Source organism: Peromyscus californicus, unplaced genomic scaffold (assembly GCF_007827085.1).
Source record: "Peromyscus californicus insignis strain IS unplaced genomic scaffold, ASM782708v3 Scaffold_4__1_contigs__length_199733344, whole genome shotgun sequence".
NCBI lineage: Eukaryota > Metazoa > Chordata > Mammalia > Rodentia > Cricetidae > Peromyscus > Peromyscus californicus.
In genome coordinates, this window is record NW_026294562.1 from 233,344 (window position 1) to 252,500 (window position 19,157).

Here is a 19,157-nt window from a genome sequence, read left to right on the forward strand (position 1 = left end):
TGCAACCATTTAAAAATCAATAAATCATTCTCAACTTTCAGGGCATACAAAAACATGAGGAGAGTGGACCTGGCCAGAAGGGCTAGTGTGCCAAATCCTGCTCAGATCATTCTCTGGAAGTCCTGCTTCAAAGTCAAGCAGTCAGTGCACTAGTGCATGTACCATTTCTTGCTATCATTATCCATCTAATAGCAAAAGAAAAGAAGAGACTGCCAAAAGATATGGCTAGGGATGTGACTCAGTGATGGTTTGAATCTGAAATGACCCAACACAGGTTTATGTTTTGAATGATGGTCCTCCAGATGGTGGCACCATTTTGGTATACTATAGAACCTTTAGGTGGTGGGGGATAGCTGGAAGGTCACTAAGAGTGGGTCTCTGAAGCTTTTACCAGGCCCTACTCTTCCACTACATTCACTTCCAGTTGCTTTTCACTGTGATATGAGAAGTCATCTTCATTCACCAGGTGCTCCTACCTCCATGAACTCTATCCAACATGTCTTTCCAACATGATGAACTAAAACCCTCTGAAAACTGTGAGCCAATGTAAGTTGTTTAGTATTATGGTCACAGAGAAAAAATCATCCTGAGTGAAGTAACCCAAACCCAGAAAGGTAAATATGGTATGTATTCACTTATAAGGGGATATTAGCCATTAAGTAAATAACCAAGCTACAATCCATTGACCCAGAGAGGTTAGGTAAAGAGAAGGGATTTGAGGGGAGGGACACAGGGATCTCACTGGAAGGGAGAAGTGGAATAGATTTTATGGGTGAACTGGGGGCAAGTGGAGATAGGAGTGGGGGAATCAGGTAATGGAGAAGATGGTGTGGAGGAAGAGAGGGAAGGGAAAGACAGCTAGAACTGGGGTGGGAGAGCTTGGGGGTGGTGTAGAAAACGGTGCAGTGGAAACTTCTTGGAATCTATGATGGTGAACCTAATGAGGACTCATAATAGAGGATATGGAGCTTCAACTGGCCATCTCTTGTAGCCAGGGAAGACTTCCAGCAAGACTAGGTTGCATTCAACTGAGTTGTTGGTCAAGGGGAGGTCCCACAGAAATCTCCAAACAACGCAGGCTGTTGCTAAGAAAAAAGGTTGCTCTCTGCAAACTGACAGCAGGGCCCCATTGCTGAGGACAACACCCAAACAACTCATTGAACATGGAGAAGTCAAGTTGGTGCCTACATGGAGTCCTCACCCCTATGTTCTTTCTCTTTGGCGCAGCAAGGTACTCTGTGGATTACCAAAAGAGAAACCTAGACACCAACCCAGCCACAAAACCTTTGACCTACAGTCTGTCCTGCCTGCATAATATGCTGGGGCAATGGTGGCACAGAATTTGTGGGAGTAGCCAACCAATGTCTGATTTGACTTAAAGCCCACTACACAAAAGGAAACATACAACCAATACTGCTTGGTAACCAAGAACCAAAGACTAGACAGTTCAGAGACCTAGAGTAAAACCAAACACTACTGGTCTATTAAAAAAAAATCAATAAAATGACTACTAATGATATTCTGCTACACTCTACACTCATAGATAGTGCCTTATCCAGTCATCACCAGAGAGAGTTCATCCTGCAGCAGATAGGAACAGATGCAGAAACTCATAGCCAGACATGCAGAGAGAAAGAGGTCTCCATCAAATTCCTCCCCTCAGAGCTCAGGGAATCCCATGGAGGAGGTGGAAAGAGCATAAGAGCCAGAGGGGATGGAGGTCACCAGGAGAACAAGGCCCTCTGAATCAAGTAAGCGAGGCTCATGTGAGCTCACAGAGACTGAAGCAGCAAGCCCAGGGCCTACATGGGTCTACACAAAGTCCTCTGCATATACAGTATAGCTATTAGCTTAGTGCTTTTATGGGACTCCTGACTGTGAGAACAAGTGTGTCTCTGACTCTTGTGCCTGCTTTTGGGGCTCTTTTCCTCCTGTTGGGTTGCAGTGTGATATGATAGTTTTTGCTTTGTTTTTGTTTTGGTTTGTTTTGGTTTGGATTTTATGTTGCTGTTTTTTTGAGACAGTTTCTCTGTGTGGCCATGGCTGTCCTGGAACTCCCTCTGTAGACCAGACTGGCCTTGAACTCAGAGATTCACATGCCTCTGCCTCTGAAGTGCTGAGATTAAAGGCCTGCACCACCACCATCCATCTTGTTTTGTCTTATTCTATTTTATTTTGTCATGTTTGGTTATTATATCTTAGAAACCCATTCTTTTCTAATGAGACAGAAAGGGAGTGGATCCAGAGGGGAGGGGAAGTAGGGAGGAACTGGGAGGAGTAGAGGGAGAGGAAACTATAATCAAGATATGTTGTATGAGAAATTTTCAATAAAAGAAAAAATGTAAATAAATAAATAAGTGACAGAGTGAATTGGGGGGAAGTATTATGGTCACGGAGATGCCAAAGTAATAAAATAGTGGAATATTCAACTAGCATGTGAAGGGTCCTGGGTTTGATCTCCAGTAAAGGAAGGAAAGAAAAGATAGGGGAGGGTGAAAAAGAAGAAGGAAGTTAATAGTTTAGTCAATTATGAATAGAATCCATATTATGAAATGCTATACAACAGTAAAATTAATGTACACATAGAATGACATTTAATGTACATTTAAGTGAAAAAAAGCAAGTTTGTTATCAATACACACATCAGAACCCTGTTGATGTTTTTAAAAATAAAGCTAGGAACAGGGACCTTGCTTAGAAAAAATCACTTGGGGCTGGAGAGATGACTCACCAGTTAAAAGCACTGAATGCTCTTCCAGAGGTTCAATTCCCAGCACCCACATGGCCGCTCACAACTGTAACTCCAGTTCTGTGGCAAAACACCAATGCACATAAAAAAAATGAAAAATGAAAGAAAAAGAGAAAAAGACTTCCCTGATATGTCTGAGGCTCTAGTTCCATGCCCAGTACTATATATGCATGCATGCGCACAAATGAACAGACACTAATTGTGTGTATGTGTGTGTGTACATACATGCATACACACACATGTTCTCACATATTTAAACACTCAATATTTTGGCACACCACCAAACTTCAACAGCCTCAAAGGGCAGAGGGGCCTGTATCTGTGCTTGGATGCAACCCTGACTCTCATGTCTTCTCTATCCCAAATGCATCCTTCTTTTTTCTTGCATAGTAAGAAAGAAAAAAAATAGTGTTTCTAGCCATAAAACTTAGGAATATAGTTGAAGCACTCTGAGCCCTTTTGCATATACCCCAATCTGAATAAAATCTGCTTACAATTAATTACACAAGACAAGACATTCTTCCAAGATGAGAAAACAAACAGAGGCAGTAAAACAAGAGATGAACACAGCTAGAACTCTCTTCTACTATCTTCAGTGATTTTTAATTGCACTGTGTGTGATCCAGCCTTCTGCAGATACCATCAACCTCAGAATCAAAGTCATTATACTAAGCACAGCCAAAGTTTTCATCTGGGGTGTTAGAGTCCAGGCAAAACCATCCCCACTGCACAAACTCTCATTTTGTAAGTTATTTTGGTTTGTCCCACAGACACAAGCATTGCTGGAGGGATCCCTGTGGAAATGAGATTTTCCTCAGTGCCAATTTTTAAATCCAGTCTCCAGGTCCTTTTATGTGTTGGAAGATTCACAGAGTCACATTTTTTTGTTTGTTTGTTTTGCATGGAAGAGCACATTCCTTCTTCCCAAGCTGACCAGGTTTGCTATTTTCCATTGCTCTTATTAAATGCATCTTACTCAAATGGAATGTTCTTAAGAGTTTCCGCCCTTCCTGGGCCTGGAATTGGATGACCTAGGATGGTCACATAGATCCCCAAGCTTCAGGGTGCCTCAATATTTACCTAATCACAGCTGCAGAAGATGCAATGTTGTATCTACTTATAAAAACTTCAGACTATAGGTCACAACACTTAAGAGGGTAGAGCTCATTGTTTAAAACTACTCTCTATAAAATGCATGTAAAATAAATTTTATAACAGGTTACTCTTTTGTGGGGAAATAGTTGCAAGCATAAGACCTGAATCTGATTACCAGAACTCACTTAAAAAGCCAGGCATGGAGGTGCATGCTTGTATTCCAGTGCTGGGGAGGCAGACACATATACACATACTTTCCTGCCACCCAAGCAGGTAAGCCTAATGGATCTCTATGTCTGTTGGGACACCTCTTTTTTTTTTTTTTGAGACAGGGTTTCTCAAAACTCTGGCTGTCCTAGAACTCACTCTGTAGACCAGGCTAGCCTCAAACTCACAGAGATCCACCTGCCTCTGCCCCATGAGTGCTGGGATTAAAGGCATGTGCCACCACTGCCCAGCTGGCATCTCATTCTTTTATGATGAGGCAGACAAGGGCAAGATTATGTGACACTCAATCATCCCTTGCTTCAGTCACACCCACTCCATATGACCCCAACTATTTTTCCTTCTCTACAACTCCAGCCAGGGGCAAGTACACAATGAGATGTCACTAAAAAGTCCTTTGTAAGTCATCCTGCTAGCCTCAGAAAAGACCCTTGAAGTGCCTTGGACTCTCTAAGCTAGCTGTTACTTGACCCCTGACCCAACCAAGAATGAAGTAGGGTTGAGAAAAAAGACTGGACATTCTCTGAATCCTTGGATGTAGAATCCAGGAATGAACTAGATTCTCAGACACAAGTCCACAACTTCTCATCTTTGCTTAAGCTAATTAGATTTGGATTCTATCATATAGTGCCAAAGTGTTTCTGAGCAACATGATAGAATTTTTTAGAAACAGGGTTTGTCTGTGTAGCCCTGGCTGTTCTGGAACTCACTCTTTAAACCAGGCTGGCCTTGAACTCAAAGATCCACCTGCCTCTGCCTCTCAAATGCTGGGATCAAAGGCTGCGCCATCACACCTGGATAGGAATTTGTTAATGTTCTTTTCTTGCAACTAAAAGTTCATGTTATTTTTTTATTTACTATTTTTTAAATATTTATTTTTAAAATTTGTTTGGATATTTTTAATTATATATATATATATTTAAATAATTTTTTGTTTTCACTGGATACAAAACCTGGCAGATGGGACAAACCTAACCTGCCCCCCTTGCCTGCTGACCCCAACACAGCCTTACCTGGTGCCATCATCCAGAAGCAGTCTGTCTTGTGTGTAGCAGACATTGCTATCTGCCCAGTCCTGATACTCAACACCACCAGCTAGCCAAGACCCAGCTACTTAACAAACTTCCCAAAATCATCGGGCACCAATGCTCAGAAATACTGATGCCTTACAGTATCGATAGGACACAGGTTGTGCCAGCTTGCTACGCCAAACCTACTCCATTTCTCCCCTGTCCAGACTTCACCCCTCAGAGCCTAGACTCTGTGCCAGATCTGCTCTCCACGGGACAGTGAAGCTTTCTCTATTCTGTGTTAAATCAAAGACAGGAGACCAGAACATACCACTCCATATTGGCAGAGAATTCTTTTGAGCTAAAATCAATTAGCACTCTGCCTTCCCATCTTCTGCCTAAAAGCTGGGCATGAATATCCATTTGTAAAGATCTCTCTCCTCTTTCACAGCAGGGAACCAGTCAACACTGAGCACCTGATGTGACTGGTTTATTACACAGCCCTTACACACCTACCATGCATTTCCTCTAATAACCTTCCCTTAATTTGCTTCCTAGAAGCCCCAAACCCTCATCCTTTACTTGGCCTAAAATGGTATATAAACTCCAAATTCTAAGCACCACCTTGGGCCATGTTTCTTTGTGAGTTGCTATGCCTAAATGTGAGTTACATAAAAATCTCCCTCCACTTCCTGTCCCCTTCCCATCCTTAACCTGGCTTTAGCTATTTTAATTTGTAGCCCCTAGGCTCTGAACCTAAGATGGTAGAAGACAGTTTCTCTCTACACTTCATTTGTAGGCTCCCCCTCAAGGAGAGGTGTTCAATGATCAAGCCAATACCATGCATTTCTGCTCATCTTCTTACCTCGCTGGTCCAGTGCCTGAGTCCAGTGGAGGGCTCAACACACATTCATTAGGTAAGTGAAGGAGCCAGCCACAGTGTCATGTTCAAAGTTAAATATAACACTCCCAACAAGGTTGCTTGCCACAGCTCTGCCAGCTTCATCCTGGCAAGCAATGTGTTCTCAGAGAACTTGTGGTTAGCAGTGTGGGGCAGAATCTGAAGACTGCCCCATGTTAAAAAATGCAAAGTGATTCTATGCTGTGAATATATGTTGCTCTGATGGGTTGATAAACAAAACACTGATTGGCCAGTAGCCAGACAAGAAGTATGGGCAGGATAAGCAGACAAGAAGAATTCTGGGACGAGGAAGGCTGAGTCAGGAGTCGCCAGCCAGACACAGAGGAAGCAAGATGACAAGGCAGAACTGAGAAAAGGTACCAAGCCACGTGGCTAAACATAGATAAGAAGTATGGGTTAATTTAAGTGTAAGAGCTAATCAGTAATAAGCCTGAGCTAATGGCCGAGCAGTTATAAATAATATTAAACTTCTGAGTGATTATTTTATAAGAGGGCCACGGGACTGCAGGGGCCTGGTGGGATTAGAGAAACCTTCCAACTACAATTCTATACATGTAATTTTAAATTCTGTTCCATATTGTCAAATAGCCTTACTTAAACTATTAAACAGACTTCATACTATAACTATATGGAAATACATATTTTCTGTAACAAATGGACTGATGGGAAAGAACATTAATGTTTAAAAACACATTGGACAGATACTTATTCCAATATGGAAAATAGGAAAGGAGATTTCCAAGATAGAAAAATGAACAAAATCAATTGAACACCTTGATACAGTAAAACAATATCTACATCAAAGTGAGAGGGTATGTATATATGTTTATACACACATATCTTTGATTTGGAAACATTTTTGGAAAACATTGCAACTTAAAACATAGAAAATAAGATATAACTTATTAGCATGCTGAGATATACTGGATCATCTACATATCTGTCAATCTCTATGTCTTGTAATACTTAATGGAATTTATGTATATGTAACCGTTTTTGTTGTTGTTGTTTTTTAATTTTAGTTTTCAAGACAGGGTTTCTCTGTGTGGTCCTGGCTGTCCAGGAACTCACTATGTAGACCAGGCTGGCCTCAAACCTGGAGATCTGCCTGCCTTTGCCTCCCAAGTGCTGGGATTAAAGGTGTGCACCACTCCACCGGCATATAACCGCTTTCTTATATGCCTCCAACATTTGCCCAAAAGAACCTGTTTGTTTAAAAAAAAAAATGCGGGGCTGGAGAGATGGCTCAGAGGCTAAGAGCACTGATTGCTCTTCCAGAGGTCCTGAGTTCAATTCCCAGCAACCACATGGTGGCTTATAACCATCTATAACAAGATCTGGTGCCCTCTTCTGGCCTGCAGCCATACATGCAGACAGAACACTGTATACATAATAAATAAATAAATCTTTAAAAAAAAAAAATGCAAGCTGAACTCTATGGCTAAGCCTCACATCAACTGCTGACTAGGCTGAGAACAAAGCACACTATAATACATCTGTCCTACATCCTAGACATGAAGGAGCTTGGGAGTCATAAGGAACAAAGCCCCAGGGTCAAGGGGGCAAGCCCTTCAAGGGCACAGACATCCTAGGAACAAGTGCTAACACCTCAGGTCTTAATAGATAGGCTACCCAAAGGAGAACTGCTATGCAGGAAATAGCATCTGGTACTACACAGAGGAATTTCTTCAATCCCTAACCCTGACACTTTGTAGACAGCTGAGGTCACCAATGGACCAAGGGGGACCTAGGCAAAGACTGAGGACCTGGCATGGTCCTGCTACCTATATCCTTGGGCCTGTGGCCTGGATATCTGCATTCTTCAGCCCCAAATATGCAGCCACCAGCCTCTGACTCTGCATCCTCAAGGCTGCTAGTCTCTATCAGCAGGGACAGCTCTCATATCCTACTTGTTTTTAAAATGAGTTTCTCCAAAATAAAATTTCCTCTCTTACCAGTAAGGAGTGAGGTTCTGCAAGTTGCCTGTGTTCATTTAGATTATACAGAAGAAAACATATATATTTGTCTACTGAAATGGAAAATGATGTTTTCCATATGCCTCAGCTTCACTGCCGTCTACCAAAATCAAGTTTTCTGCTGAGCTCTTTCATAGTGAAATGACTGCATAATGTACTATGGGAACCAGGCTCTCTTCCAATAGCAAAAGGCTCACTGTCAATCCTTATGCAGTTGTAAACCACACACTTGCTCTGGGGTCATCTCTGGGCCTAGCCCAGATGTGGCTTACCACTATAGACAGTGAGTGGGGTATATAGTTCTCAGGACTGGGATATATCTACAGCTTGCAGCTGCAGAAAGTGACAGTTTCTTTGCTGTTATGGGGACAATGGCACTCAAGTGTGCAGCCTTGCAGATTGCAGAGTATCTCCTAACCCTGCTGCCTTAAACACCAAAGGATGCTTGCTTTCTAGCAGCAAGGAGGAGCCTTTCAGTCCTGGGAACCACCACCACCCCCAAACACACACACACACACACACACACACACACACACACACACACACACACACACACACACAGAGAGAGGGGGGGGGAACAGACAGACAGAGAGGTGAGGAACAGAGTTTCTAACATCTGAACAAAGAAGGTTGGGGATACAGGATCTACCCCAGCACCAAGGGGTCCACAGCCCTGGTTCCAGAGGGAATCCAACCTCAGTTCTTTATTTTAAACCTCCAAAGGAAATGATCCCACCTTTTGGGTAAGCTAGTCCAAAGTTTAATTGAGATCTACAGGGCCAGGGTCCCCTCCTTCTGGTACAGTCTCCTCCACCCAGTAAACCACAAAGCCTGATGCTCCCCTGCAGAACCCTTGGGACATGTCCTCTGCTTTGGCCTAGGAAGCTCTCTCCGGACCTAGAAATTCAGAACCCAAACCAGACCTATGTGTACACATAGCAAAAACCCCTCCTGCCCTGATGCATCAGGTCCCAGGCCTCTAAGCCTCATGTAGACTGTAAACAGCAACAGGAAATTCGAGAAGCAAAGCTCTATTTCTACCCCTAACTCAGGTGGCATGCCATATGTTCCTCACAGACAGACAGTGAAAGTTTTCCTGTAAGGACCTGTACAGAGCTCCCCTCCAACTAAGTAAATATGGGTATTGTTCAACTTCCTTTGCCATAATATGTTGGGGGAGTCATAAGTGATAGGAGGGTCCTCTCTAGCCTCACTTCCTCCCTCTCTATACATTGTACACCTGGAGTTCAAACACGTGTGCACATGCACATTGCCTCTGTAGCTCAGCCTTGAAAGAAGCCACTCCACTAGGTCTGCTGAAGGCCCCAGGGAATATCTGGTGTCCCTTCCACCCTTATATCCTGACTCTAAGCATCCATATGGGGCTTAGGTGTGGTGGTACTGTGTTCCCCAAAATATTGTGCATGCTAATAAACTTATCTGGGGTCAGAGAACAGAACAGCCACAATATTAAACCTAGAGGATAGGCAGTGGTAGCACACGCCTTTAATCCTAGCATTCCAGAGGCAGAAATCCCTCTGGATCTCAGTGAGTTCAAGGCCACATTGGAAACAGCCAGGCATGGTGACTCACACCTTTAATCCCAGGAAGTGATGGCAGAAAGCAAAAAAAGGTATATAAGGCGTGAGGACCAGAAACTAGAAGCATTTGGCTGGTTAAGCTTTTAGGCTTTTGAGCAGTAGTTCAGCTGAGATCCATTCTGAATGAGAACTCAGAGGCTTCCAGTCTGAGGAAACAGGATCAGCTGAAGAACTGGCAAGGTGAGGTAGCTGTGGCTTGTTCTGCTCCTCTGATCTTCCAGCATTCGCCCCAATAACTGGCTTCAGGTTTGATTTTATTAGTAAGTACCTTTAAGATTCATGCTACACTTAGGTCTATTCTTTATGTCAGAGCACCACAGAAATAACATTTTCAAGGCTGAGAAAATACACTGAGCAGGAGAGACAGATCCCTGAGACTTGCTGGCCAGTCAGCATAACCTACTTGGTGAGTTATAAAACAATGAGAAGCACTATCTCTGCTATGGGAAGAAGAGTCAGTTTTCTTCAAAGGTGCAGCCCATGTCCTAGTAGACTGTCCTACACTCACGTATATACATGTAGCACTTAGTGGGCTCAGTGAGGTTTTTGTTGTTATTTGTTTTGTGGGAGGTGGGGGGGTTGTTTTTTGGTTTGCTTTTTTCTTTGTTTTTGTTTTTGTTTTTGTTTTCTTCGAGATAGGGTTTCTTTGTGTAGCTCTGGCTGTACTGGAACTAGCTCTGTAGATCAGGTTGGCCTCAAACTCCCAGATATCCACCTACCTCTGCCTTCCCAAGTGCTGGGATTAAAGGTGTGTGCTACCACCACCCAACTGGCTCAGTGGGTTTGGTTTTGGTTTTGGTTTTGGTTTTTGCTCAGTGGGTTTTAAAAAAGAAAACACAGGCCAGGTGGTGGTGGCGCACAGGCCTTTAATCCCAGCACTCGGGAGGCAGAGGCAGGCAGAGTTCTATCAACAGAGAAATCCTGTCTTGAAAAACGAAAGAAAGGAAGGAAGGGAGGGAGGAAGGAAGGAAGAGAGGGAGGGAGGGAGGAAGGAAGGAAGGAAGGAAGGAAGGAAGGAAGGAAGGAAGGAAGGAAGGAAGGAAGAAAACATAAAGGGGGAAGAAATAGTGAGATAGTGAGGGTGGGACATAGAAAAAAAAATGGAAAGGAGAGAAAGGGAAAAAATCTAAATAAAAATGATGAGCCAGGTATAGTGGTGCATGCCTTTAATCCCAGCATTTGGGAGGCAGAGGCAGGAGGATCTTTTGAGTTCAAGACCAGTCTGGTCTACATAGTGAGTTCCAGGACAACCAGTGTATGTAAAAAGACCTTGTCTCAAAAAAAAAAAAAAAATTCACCTCAAATTGCCCAAACCTCCAATTTTCTGAAACACTGTAAATCAGAAAGGTCATATGAAATTTTCTGATTTTACATTTTTCTAAATTCATATCCTCTGGGCTAGACAACTATAACAAGCACTTACTACCACCCAAGGTACTGTTAATATCTGCACAGTGAACACTGTCCCAGGAGAATATCCATGGCCCAAGGAGATAGTCATGGGAATAATAAGGCCTTGGTCCACAGCTCCTCTAAAGGCTGCAGCTTTCTGGAATCCTTTCTGGGGGCAATCTTACTTTCTTTAGGCTGGAAATAATATAAAAATAGAATTCACTTCACTTGAATTAATTTCACTCCCATTCACTTTCCAAAAATTCCCCTCACAACCAGCTTTTGAAATAGATCTCTAGGAAATATGACAGGCAGTGGGCTTTTCTCAGTAAAAATACTAAGATACATTAAGCACAAAGCTCTCCAGCAGCTCATAGAACCCAATGACTGAGCAAAACCAGTAATTCAGGCAGAATGTACTACCAAACAAAAGCTTACACCTTCCTACCAAATCTCACACCAGGATGTGGGTCCCAGAGAGGGCTAATAAAAAAAAAAAGCAAAAGAAAAAGATGTGTACTAGTCATGTTCCAACAGGGCTTGGTGGCATACACCTGTAAAGCCAGCACTTGGAAGGTGAAAGCAAGAAGGAACACCAGGAGTTTGAGGTCCACCTGGTCTTAAAACAAAAAAAATAGGCAGTCATATATCTGTACTTGGTTTTTGACAACTGAGAGTATTCACAGTACTGTGCCATTTGCCACCTCTCTAGAACTCAATTTCGTCCGAAGTAAAACAGGGGTAATGTGAACACATTTTTTTTTTTTTTGCTTTAAAATTTTTATGGGTACTTGAGCCATAGCATGCATGTAGAGATCATTGAACAGCTTGTGGGAATCAGTTCTCTCCTTCCACTATGTGGGTCACTAAATCAGGCTCAGATGGTGCCTTGGTACCCACTGAGCCATCTCACCACCCCTTGTTTTATTTTTTAAATTATTTTACCTATATATTATTGTGTATATGCAATATGTGGGCAGGAATGTATATATGGAAGTCAGAGGACAACTTCGTACAGTTAGTTCTCTCCTTCCACCTTTACATGGATTCTGAGGATTGAACTCAGGTCTAGAGACTTCCATGGCAAGTGCCTTTACTTGCTGAGCCATTTTCAGGATCCTGTTAACACATAATCCCGTTAGAAATAAAAAGATAAAGCCTTCCATGCTGTAGGACAATCGCTGCAGTACTTCCACCACCTCTCAACAGAATATGAAAACTCATCAAGGGGAACAAAGTAACTTGTGCAGCAAACATTCTTCAAAGAACCAATTAAAAATTGGAACTGAATTTACACAGCCTTTCTCAGTGTAGGCCTGGGGGACTTGGAGGTCTCACAGAGTGAAAGAAGTGTCTCAATGCCACAAAGCTCTAGGGAACTAAGACAACTCCTGACCCTGGAGCCTATTGCCTGCTCTTCCTGAGGAGAGGAACTTTTGGCCTTTCTGTCTAGATGGTAAGAACCAGGTCTGAGGGGGTAAGTGTTAGGCCTCCATACTGGCCACCTTGTCTAGCTGCCTAGAGCCTTCACCAGCTGAATCCTTACTATAGCTCTCATTAGCCCCTAACTACCTTCCAGCCCCTCAAAGCCTCCCAGAAAGGGAGAAGACTTGTTATGGAGAGAACATAGGTGACATTGGGGTCATCCTTTTGTTTTGTTTTGTTTTTCAAGACAGGATTTCTCTGTGTAGCCCTGGCTGTCCTGGAACTCACTCTGTAGACCAAGCTGGTCTCAAACTCAGAGATTCACCTGCCTCTGCCTTCTGAGTGCTGGGATTAAAGGCGTGAAGTGAACTACTACTTCCCAGCATTGTTTATTTTTTTTTAAACATTTATTTTGTGCCTACTACATACAGGCATAAAGTAAATAATGAAGGGCTGGACAAATGGCTCCACATTAAAAACATGCATTGCTCTTGCAGAGGGCCCAAGTTCTATTCCTCGTACCCATGTCGGGGAACATAAAGCCTCCTGTAATTCCAGCTCTAGGGCATCTGATGCCTTCTTCAGGACTCCACAAGCACTTGCACTTATATGTGGATAGACCCACACAAACACACACATACACAAAATAAATAAATAAAATAAATCTTAAAAACAACAACAATAAACAAACAGACTGTTCTCAGGAAGCTTATATGTCATTAGTCCCCAAATCCAGATTATTTTGAACAGCAAATCCTACATATAATATGTTTTCAAAAAGTAAGTAAAAAAACAGCATTAGAAATGATTTGGGCTGACATCCCAGCATCTTCACTTTAAAATGATTCATGCTTTTTGTTCTTGAATCAATTCATGAGCTTAAAGGAACTAAAGCATCTGAAGTGTGTCTTGTAACAAGCCCTTGATTAAAAAAAAAAAAAAGTCCCATACTCCCACTGCAAGGCATTTGTAACACATGTAGACAGCCCACAAACGGTAGTACATTTGGTTTCTTCTTCACTGAGAAACCAATTTGCATAGACTTGATGGTATGAATTTGTTCTTAAACCTTTTGCTTTCAACACTGTCCAATTCCTTACACACTGGTGAACTCCAGGACACAGACAAATCAAGTTGCCATCATTCTGTATCCAGTATCGGCCCTCTGTCAATCTGGTGCTTCACCATAAATCTACACATGAAGAACACTGAGACTGATAGAAGCCGGCTTTAGAAATCACAGTTATCACCCACCCTATCCTTCCAAATTAAGCTGAAAACACTTCAGCATTTCAAATCCAGCTGAAAAAAAAAGACAATCCTAAAATACACTTCTGCTTCCTACCCACAGTGGAATCTGGGAAGATCCCTAAACCATCCATGCCTCAGTTCCCTCATTTATAAAATGAGATTAACCAGTTGAACCTACCTAGATGGTTTATGGCAGGGAGTAACTGAAGCAAGAGATATAAGGCTGGGCTGAAAAGATGTGTCAGTGGCTGAGAACGCTTGCTGCTCTTCTAGAGGACCCAAGTTTGGTTCCCAGCACCTACATAAAGCAACTCACAACTGCCTCTAACTCCAGTTCCATGAGATCTGACTCCCTCTTCTGACCTCCAAGGATACCCACACAAATGGCATATACTCACACAGACATATACACATAAATTTAAAAATATATCTAAATAAAGACATGTAAAATAAAACTGCGTGTATACGAGTGTGTTTGAGTGTATTTGTGTGTATATGTGTGTTTGTATGTGAGTGTAGGCACTAGTGCACATGTGGAGGTTAAAGGACTAGAGAGTGTCTGTTGATCCCTACCTTCCACCTTTTCTGAAGCTTCTCCCGTTATATTGCTTTGTATACCAGGCTAGCTGGCCCACAAGCTTTCAGAGATTCTTCTGTCCAAGCTTCCTATTTTCAATAGGAAAATAGCTTTCCTATTCCCAGTAGTTGCATACGTGACTCCTTTTAGCTTTCATGTGAGTTCTTGGGATCAGAGGTTATGTCATTGAGCTTTCATGGCAATACCCACTGAGTCATCTCCCCAGCCCTGAACTACATTTATTGATGTTTTCTCACCAACATGATGTAGTCAACCATGATGGTAAAAGGGCACAGATGTAAAGGCCTGGGTTCAAATTCCATCTCATCTGTTCCTTACTGCAGCTTTGGAAAGGTTAAGGAACCTCTATGAGCTCCATTATCTCATACGTGCAGTAAAGATAAAAATAGCATCTGCCCTAAGAGGGCAGAAAGCAGCCCCAAATGCAGATTTGGTTTATGGCTCTTCTAGTGATAATGAAACTGATGCTGACAGGAGGTGTCACCAACCCTGGAGGAGCTGGATACATAATGAGATACGGACTTGCCCAGGCTTCCATGAGGAAACAGATTTAGGATCAGCCTTGTGTGTGGACAGAACCCACTTCCATACTCACACACAGCTATCATTCCTAACACTTTGGATTCACATTTCCACAGCAACTGGAATGTTGTTTACCTATATCCTGTTTTAGGTTTTGTTTTTTTTCTACTAAAGTCCAATATGGGCAACCAAGTTGGGGACTTCATTGTTTGGGGAAAACAAATAAACCTGCACCTATGCAAAGCCTAAAACCCATGTTTTCACTTAGCCTTCCTGGACTCAGGTGCTCATCTTTTCCCTAGCCATATACTACCCCTCTGGGCCTGGCATTTGATTTTAGCCTGTGACTTCCAGCCTTGAGTCAAGACTCTTTGGTTGTAATCAAATCATCAGTTTACCCAACCAGAAGTCAGGGACACACCTCTGGCTGCCAAAATCAATCAGTGATAAGGAGTCTCAATCTCACCATTATCTCTCTGTTCTCTATCTTACCACAACCCATCAGCCTTTGATTCCATTTATACAGTGTTACCTTTATTCTGTTATGTCCCTAAGAAAACATAGTGCTCTCAGCAAAAGAGTAGCCCTCTGACCCAGGAATCACATATACCCTCATGCTGAAACAATCCCTATGGGAAAACCAAGAATCAAGGCTCTGATTGGTTAGAGTTGGCTCATATGCTCATTGATGGAGCCAATGAGAAATCATCCCTACTGAACCATTGTGGATTAAGTATGAAGAGGGCAGTACTTCCTCCAAAAAAATGAAGGTTCTATTATCAGAAGAGCAGTGGAGGCTGGGTGCTCATAGATTCTTTGGAGCTGCTGTTATGTTCCTGCCTCTGCCCTGAATACCCCACATCCCTCAAGCTCCACATTCATCAACCCATCACTCAGAGAGACCCAAAACAAGCTTACACCTATCCCCAAAGCCAGCAACATCTCTAAACCACTCTTCATAGTTTATCTTTCTATCTACCTCCACATCCCAAAGGTGCCAAGTTATGTAGATTCAACCTCCCCAAAGCTACTCTCACTGACTCGGTCCTCTTTTGCAGAGCCTGGGCCTCCAGATGCTTCTCAGAACTCACTGCCCATTACAATCCAGAGCCTCTGCTACCTGATCTACTGTCTTCAAGTTTAGGGAATATCACACTTCCCCACACAAAGACTCCCTTCTGTCTAAAATAGGAACTCCCAACTTTTCAGCCTGGCATTCAGAAGGCTTCCCCATGAGACCACCTTCTTCTCCAGTCTGCCCACTCCCTGTCCCCCTGAACTATTCCCACATACCAGGGCAACAAAGCTACCTCAAGCTATTCCCCCAGTTACCTCCATATTGTTTTACCCACCACACTCCATTCAGTCACTTCACTCTGGAATCTGCCCATTCACAGCCTGGAGAGCCACACCCAAGCTCAAACCTTGAGAGAGCACTTCAGCCTCTGATGGATCTTCAATGATCACTAGTACATCAAATTGTAGGGAAATTCACACCTGTCTCTATGAAGGCTTCCTTGTTCATGCACCTGGTAGCAGGACTGTGGATGGTACATCATTGCCACCAGCCACTGGTGTCCATTTTTCTGTTGTAGCCTCTGCTGACTACTATCCTTTATCAAGTCAACCTTTGTGACTAGAGTCTATGATGAACTTGGTGAAGTAGCTGCCTTGCCTTCAATTAGAGTGGAATGTCTGAAGGGAAGGGCAGTATCTGTTTTAGCATTCCTGAAGTGCTTTCCCAGTGTTTATACCCAGAAAGTCTTAAATCTTATCAGCATGATGGTTAGATCTCATTTCAACATCCCAAAGCATCTCTAATCATTCCTGTGTTTACTAGATAGCACTCATGGAACCTATTCTCTATGGCACATTCTAGTTTCTAAATGTCACTCTTTCTTCATCAGCTCCCCAGCTTTACTGAAGAGTTGGTGCTCACCTCCTACTAACTGTCATTTTGTTATAAAATAAAGTATGTGATGTTAGTTACAGAAAAGCAAGCATGCACCTGCACACCAAGTGGAGCCCAGCCTAACAAATGAGTGCCAAGGAGGCGATATTGACCCTGTGCAGGTCCCATCCATTCTTCCTTATTGCACTCCACTCACCAGTTTCAAATTTTCTGTCTGCCTTATGCATCAAGAAAAATAATAAAGAATTTTAGGAGAAATGATTCAGTGAGTATAAAAATGCTTGTTACACAAGTCTGATGACCTTTGTTTGATTTCCAGAGACCCACATAAGAAACTGGATATGGGGTTATGCACCTATAATCCTGGCACTCTTACAGAGAGATGGGAGGCAGAGAGAGAAGAATCCACCAGCAACTTGTGGGCCAGCTATCCTAGAATACCTACTACCGCAGAAGAAACAAGATTTTGCCTCAAACAGGCGAAGGAGAGAACCAACTCCCCAAAAGTTGTCCTTTGATCCCACATGCACACTGTGGCACACACAAACTCATAGTGTCACACACACACACACACACACACACACACACACACACACACACACACACATACACACAAAATAGTAATTCATTCACTAAAGGATTTTCCCAAAGATCAAGTGAACACTTGAAGTGTAAAGGCCTGTTCACACATTCCATCAACCCAGGTAGTCAAAAGTGAGACCAAAGAATTATTCCCTGAATCCTTGACTTAGCAGAGATGAAGATTTGAAATGTTTGTGTTACTCTATGCTAAGCTTTTACTCCCACTTGGGTCTGAATCCAAATGATTTCATCCCCATTGTTGTTATTGGATGTCTATAATCAACAAGGCCTTATCCCTGAGTGATGGTAATAGACAAGAGAGGCTGTGCCATCAGCCTGTAGCCTTCCTTAGGCATGTCACTGAAAAAAGCCAGAACTGAGTAATCTCCAACCACAACTTCCAGCTGCAAAGAACTATGTAAAAGAGCACCAGCTGTTCTGTCCAAAGCCCTGGCCTGAAATCTGTGTCACCCGCCAAGACGGTATTTTGGATTTTTTGTGGTGGTTTTTGTTGTTGTTTTGATTTTGGTTTTTCAAGACAAGGTTTCTCTGTGCAGCACTGGCTACCTTAGAAATCACTCTATAGACCAAGCTAGCCTAGAACTCAGAGATCTGCCTGCCTCTACATTCTGAGTGCTGGGATAAAAGGAGTGCACCACCACTGTCTAGCATCACCTGCCAATATAAGGCAGTGTCTAGACCAACCTGTGCAGGGGTGAGGCAGGATGCCAAGAGCCTTGAGAGCCTTGAGGGTGTTCTATAGTGTCATTCAAATTTCTTGCTTTTTCTCTTGTGGGTGACAAGAGTCCCCAAACAACTTGAAAAGCAGGCATTACCTCTTTATTTGAGTTTTGGGGGGATGTCTTCAAGTTCACATGGCAATATTTCTATTGCTTGTGTTTGGATGGAAAATTCTTGCATTTTTTTTCAAAAATATTTACTTACTGTTTTCTTTAACCAGATTAAGGACTGTATATTTTTAAATTTTCCAGGAAGACAGATTATTAGAATAATACAGTACAGAACAATCATACTGTTTATTTTTATTTAGTTTTCCTTCTATGATTCACTAAAGAAAATACAAGAATTATGCACTGCCCTTTCTTAGAGTGCAGGTGGCAGTTAAATTAGCAGAGTAGATTTTTATCCTGTTTGTTTCTATTACACATGTAACTCCTCATAGCTCTCTGTCCTCAGGGATAATTTTTATTTTCATGTATAATGCCTGCTCTTCAAATTCTATTAGGAGATACCCACAGTTTAATTACTATCAGTGAGGGATGGAGATATGGCTTAGTGGTTAAGAGCACTAGCTGCTCTTCTAGAGGATGGGGTTTCAATGCTCCAGGAACCATTTGGCAGCTCAAATCTGCTAGTAACTCCAATAGGGATCCGACATCCTATTCTGGCCTCCACATACAGGCAAAACACCAGGTAAATATACATAAAATAAAAGTTTTAAAATTTAATTTAAAAAAACATTACTATAAGTGCCAATAGTGAATTTGGATTAACAAATTCTCAAGATTGGAAGAGTGAAATGAGCCCCAGAGACCACTGGGACTGACATGTACATTTATAGGACTGGGATAAGTTTGGCTCAGAGAACTGAAGCTGTATGACTATGGACAAACATCATGTTGATAGCACATTCTCCCATCTTCAAATTTTCACAGAGCTATCAATAATACTTTCAGTGGGAATCAAAATATATTGGCTGAGTATATTTAACAGGAAAAAAATACCATGTTACCTCAAAAAGAAAAACAGTGGGCGTCTAGATCCCACTTATGTCGTTATTAAACCCCCACATTCTTGAGCTTGCCAGACACCACCATTCCCACTGTCAGCAGATTGTGGTCCTAAAATGAAAGTGTCTATTAATGGACAATGGTAC

At 42.4% G+C, this 19,157-nt stretch overlaps 1 protein-coding gene across 6 annotated transcripts in view; it reads right to left on the bottom strand.

The window, feature by feature from the left end:
• The window catches only part of Grk5 (G protein-coupled receptor kinase 5), a 221,444-nt gene that overhangs the window by 180,413 nt on the left and 21,874 nt on the right, over positions 1-19,157 (bottom strand). The window contains exon 2 of one of the 6 annotated variants that reach the window (XM_052714757.1): positions 2,732-2,809. The exons of the other annotated variants lie outside the window; for them this stretch is intronic. Coding sequence (XP_052570717.1) covers positions 2,732-2,783 — 52 coding nt within the window. The 5' untranslated portion in view covers positions 2,784-2,809. The remainder of the gene's footprint in view (positions 1-2,731; positions 2,810-19,157) is intronic. 6 annotated transcript variants of the gene reach the window in all.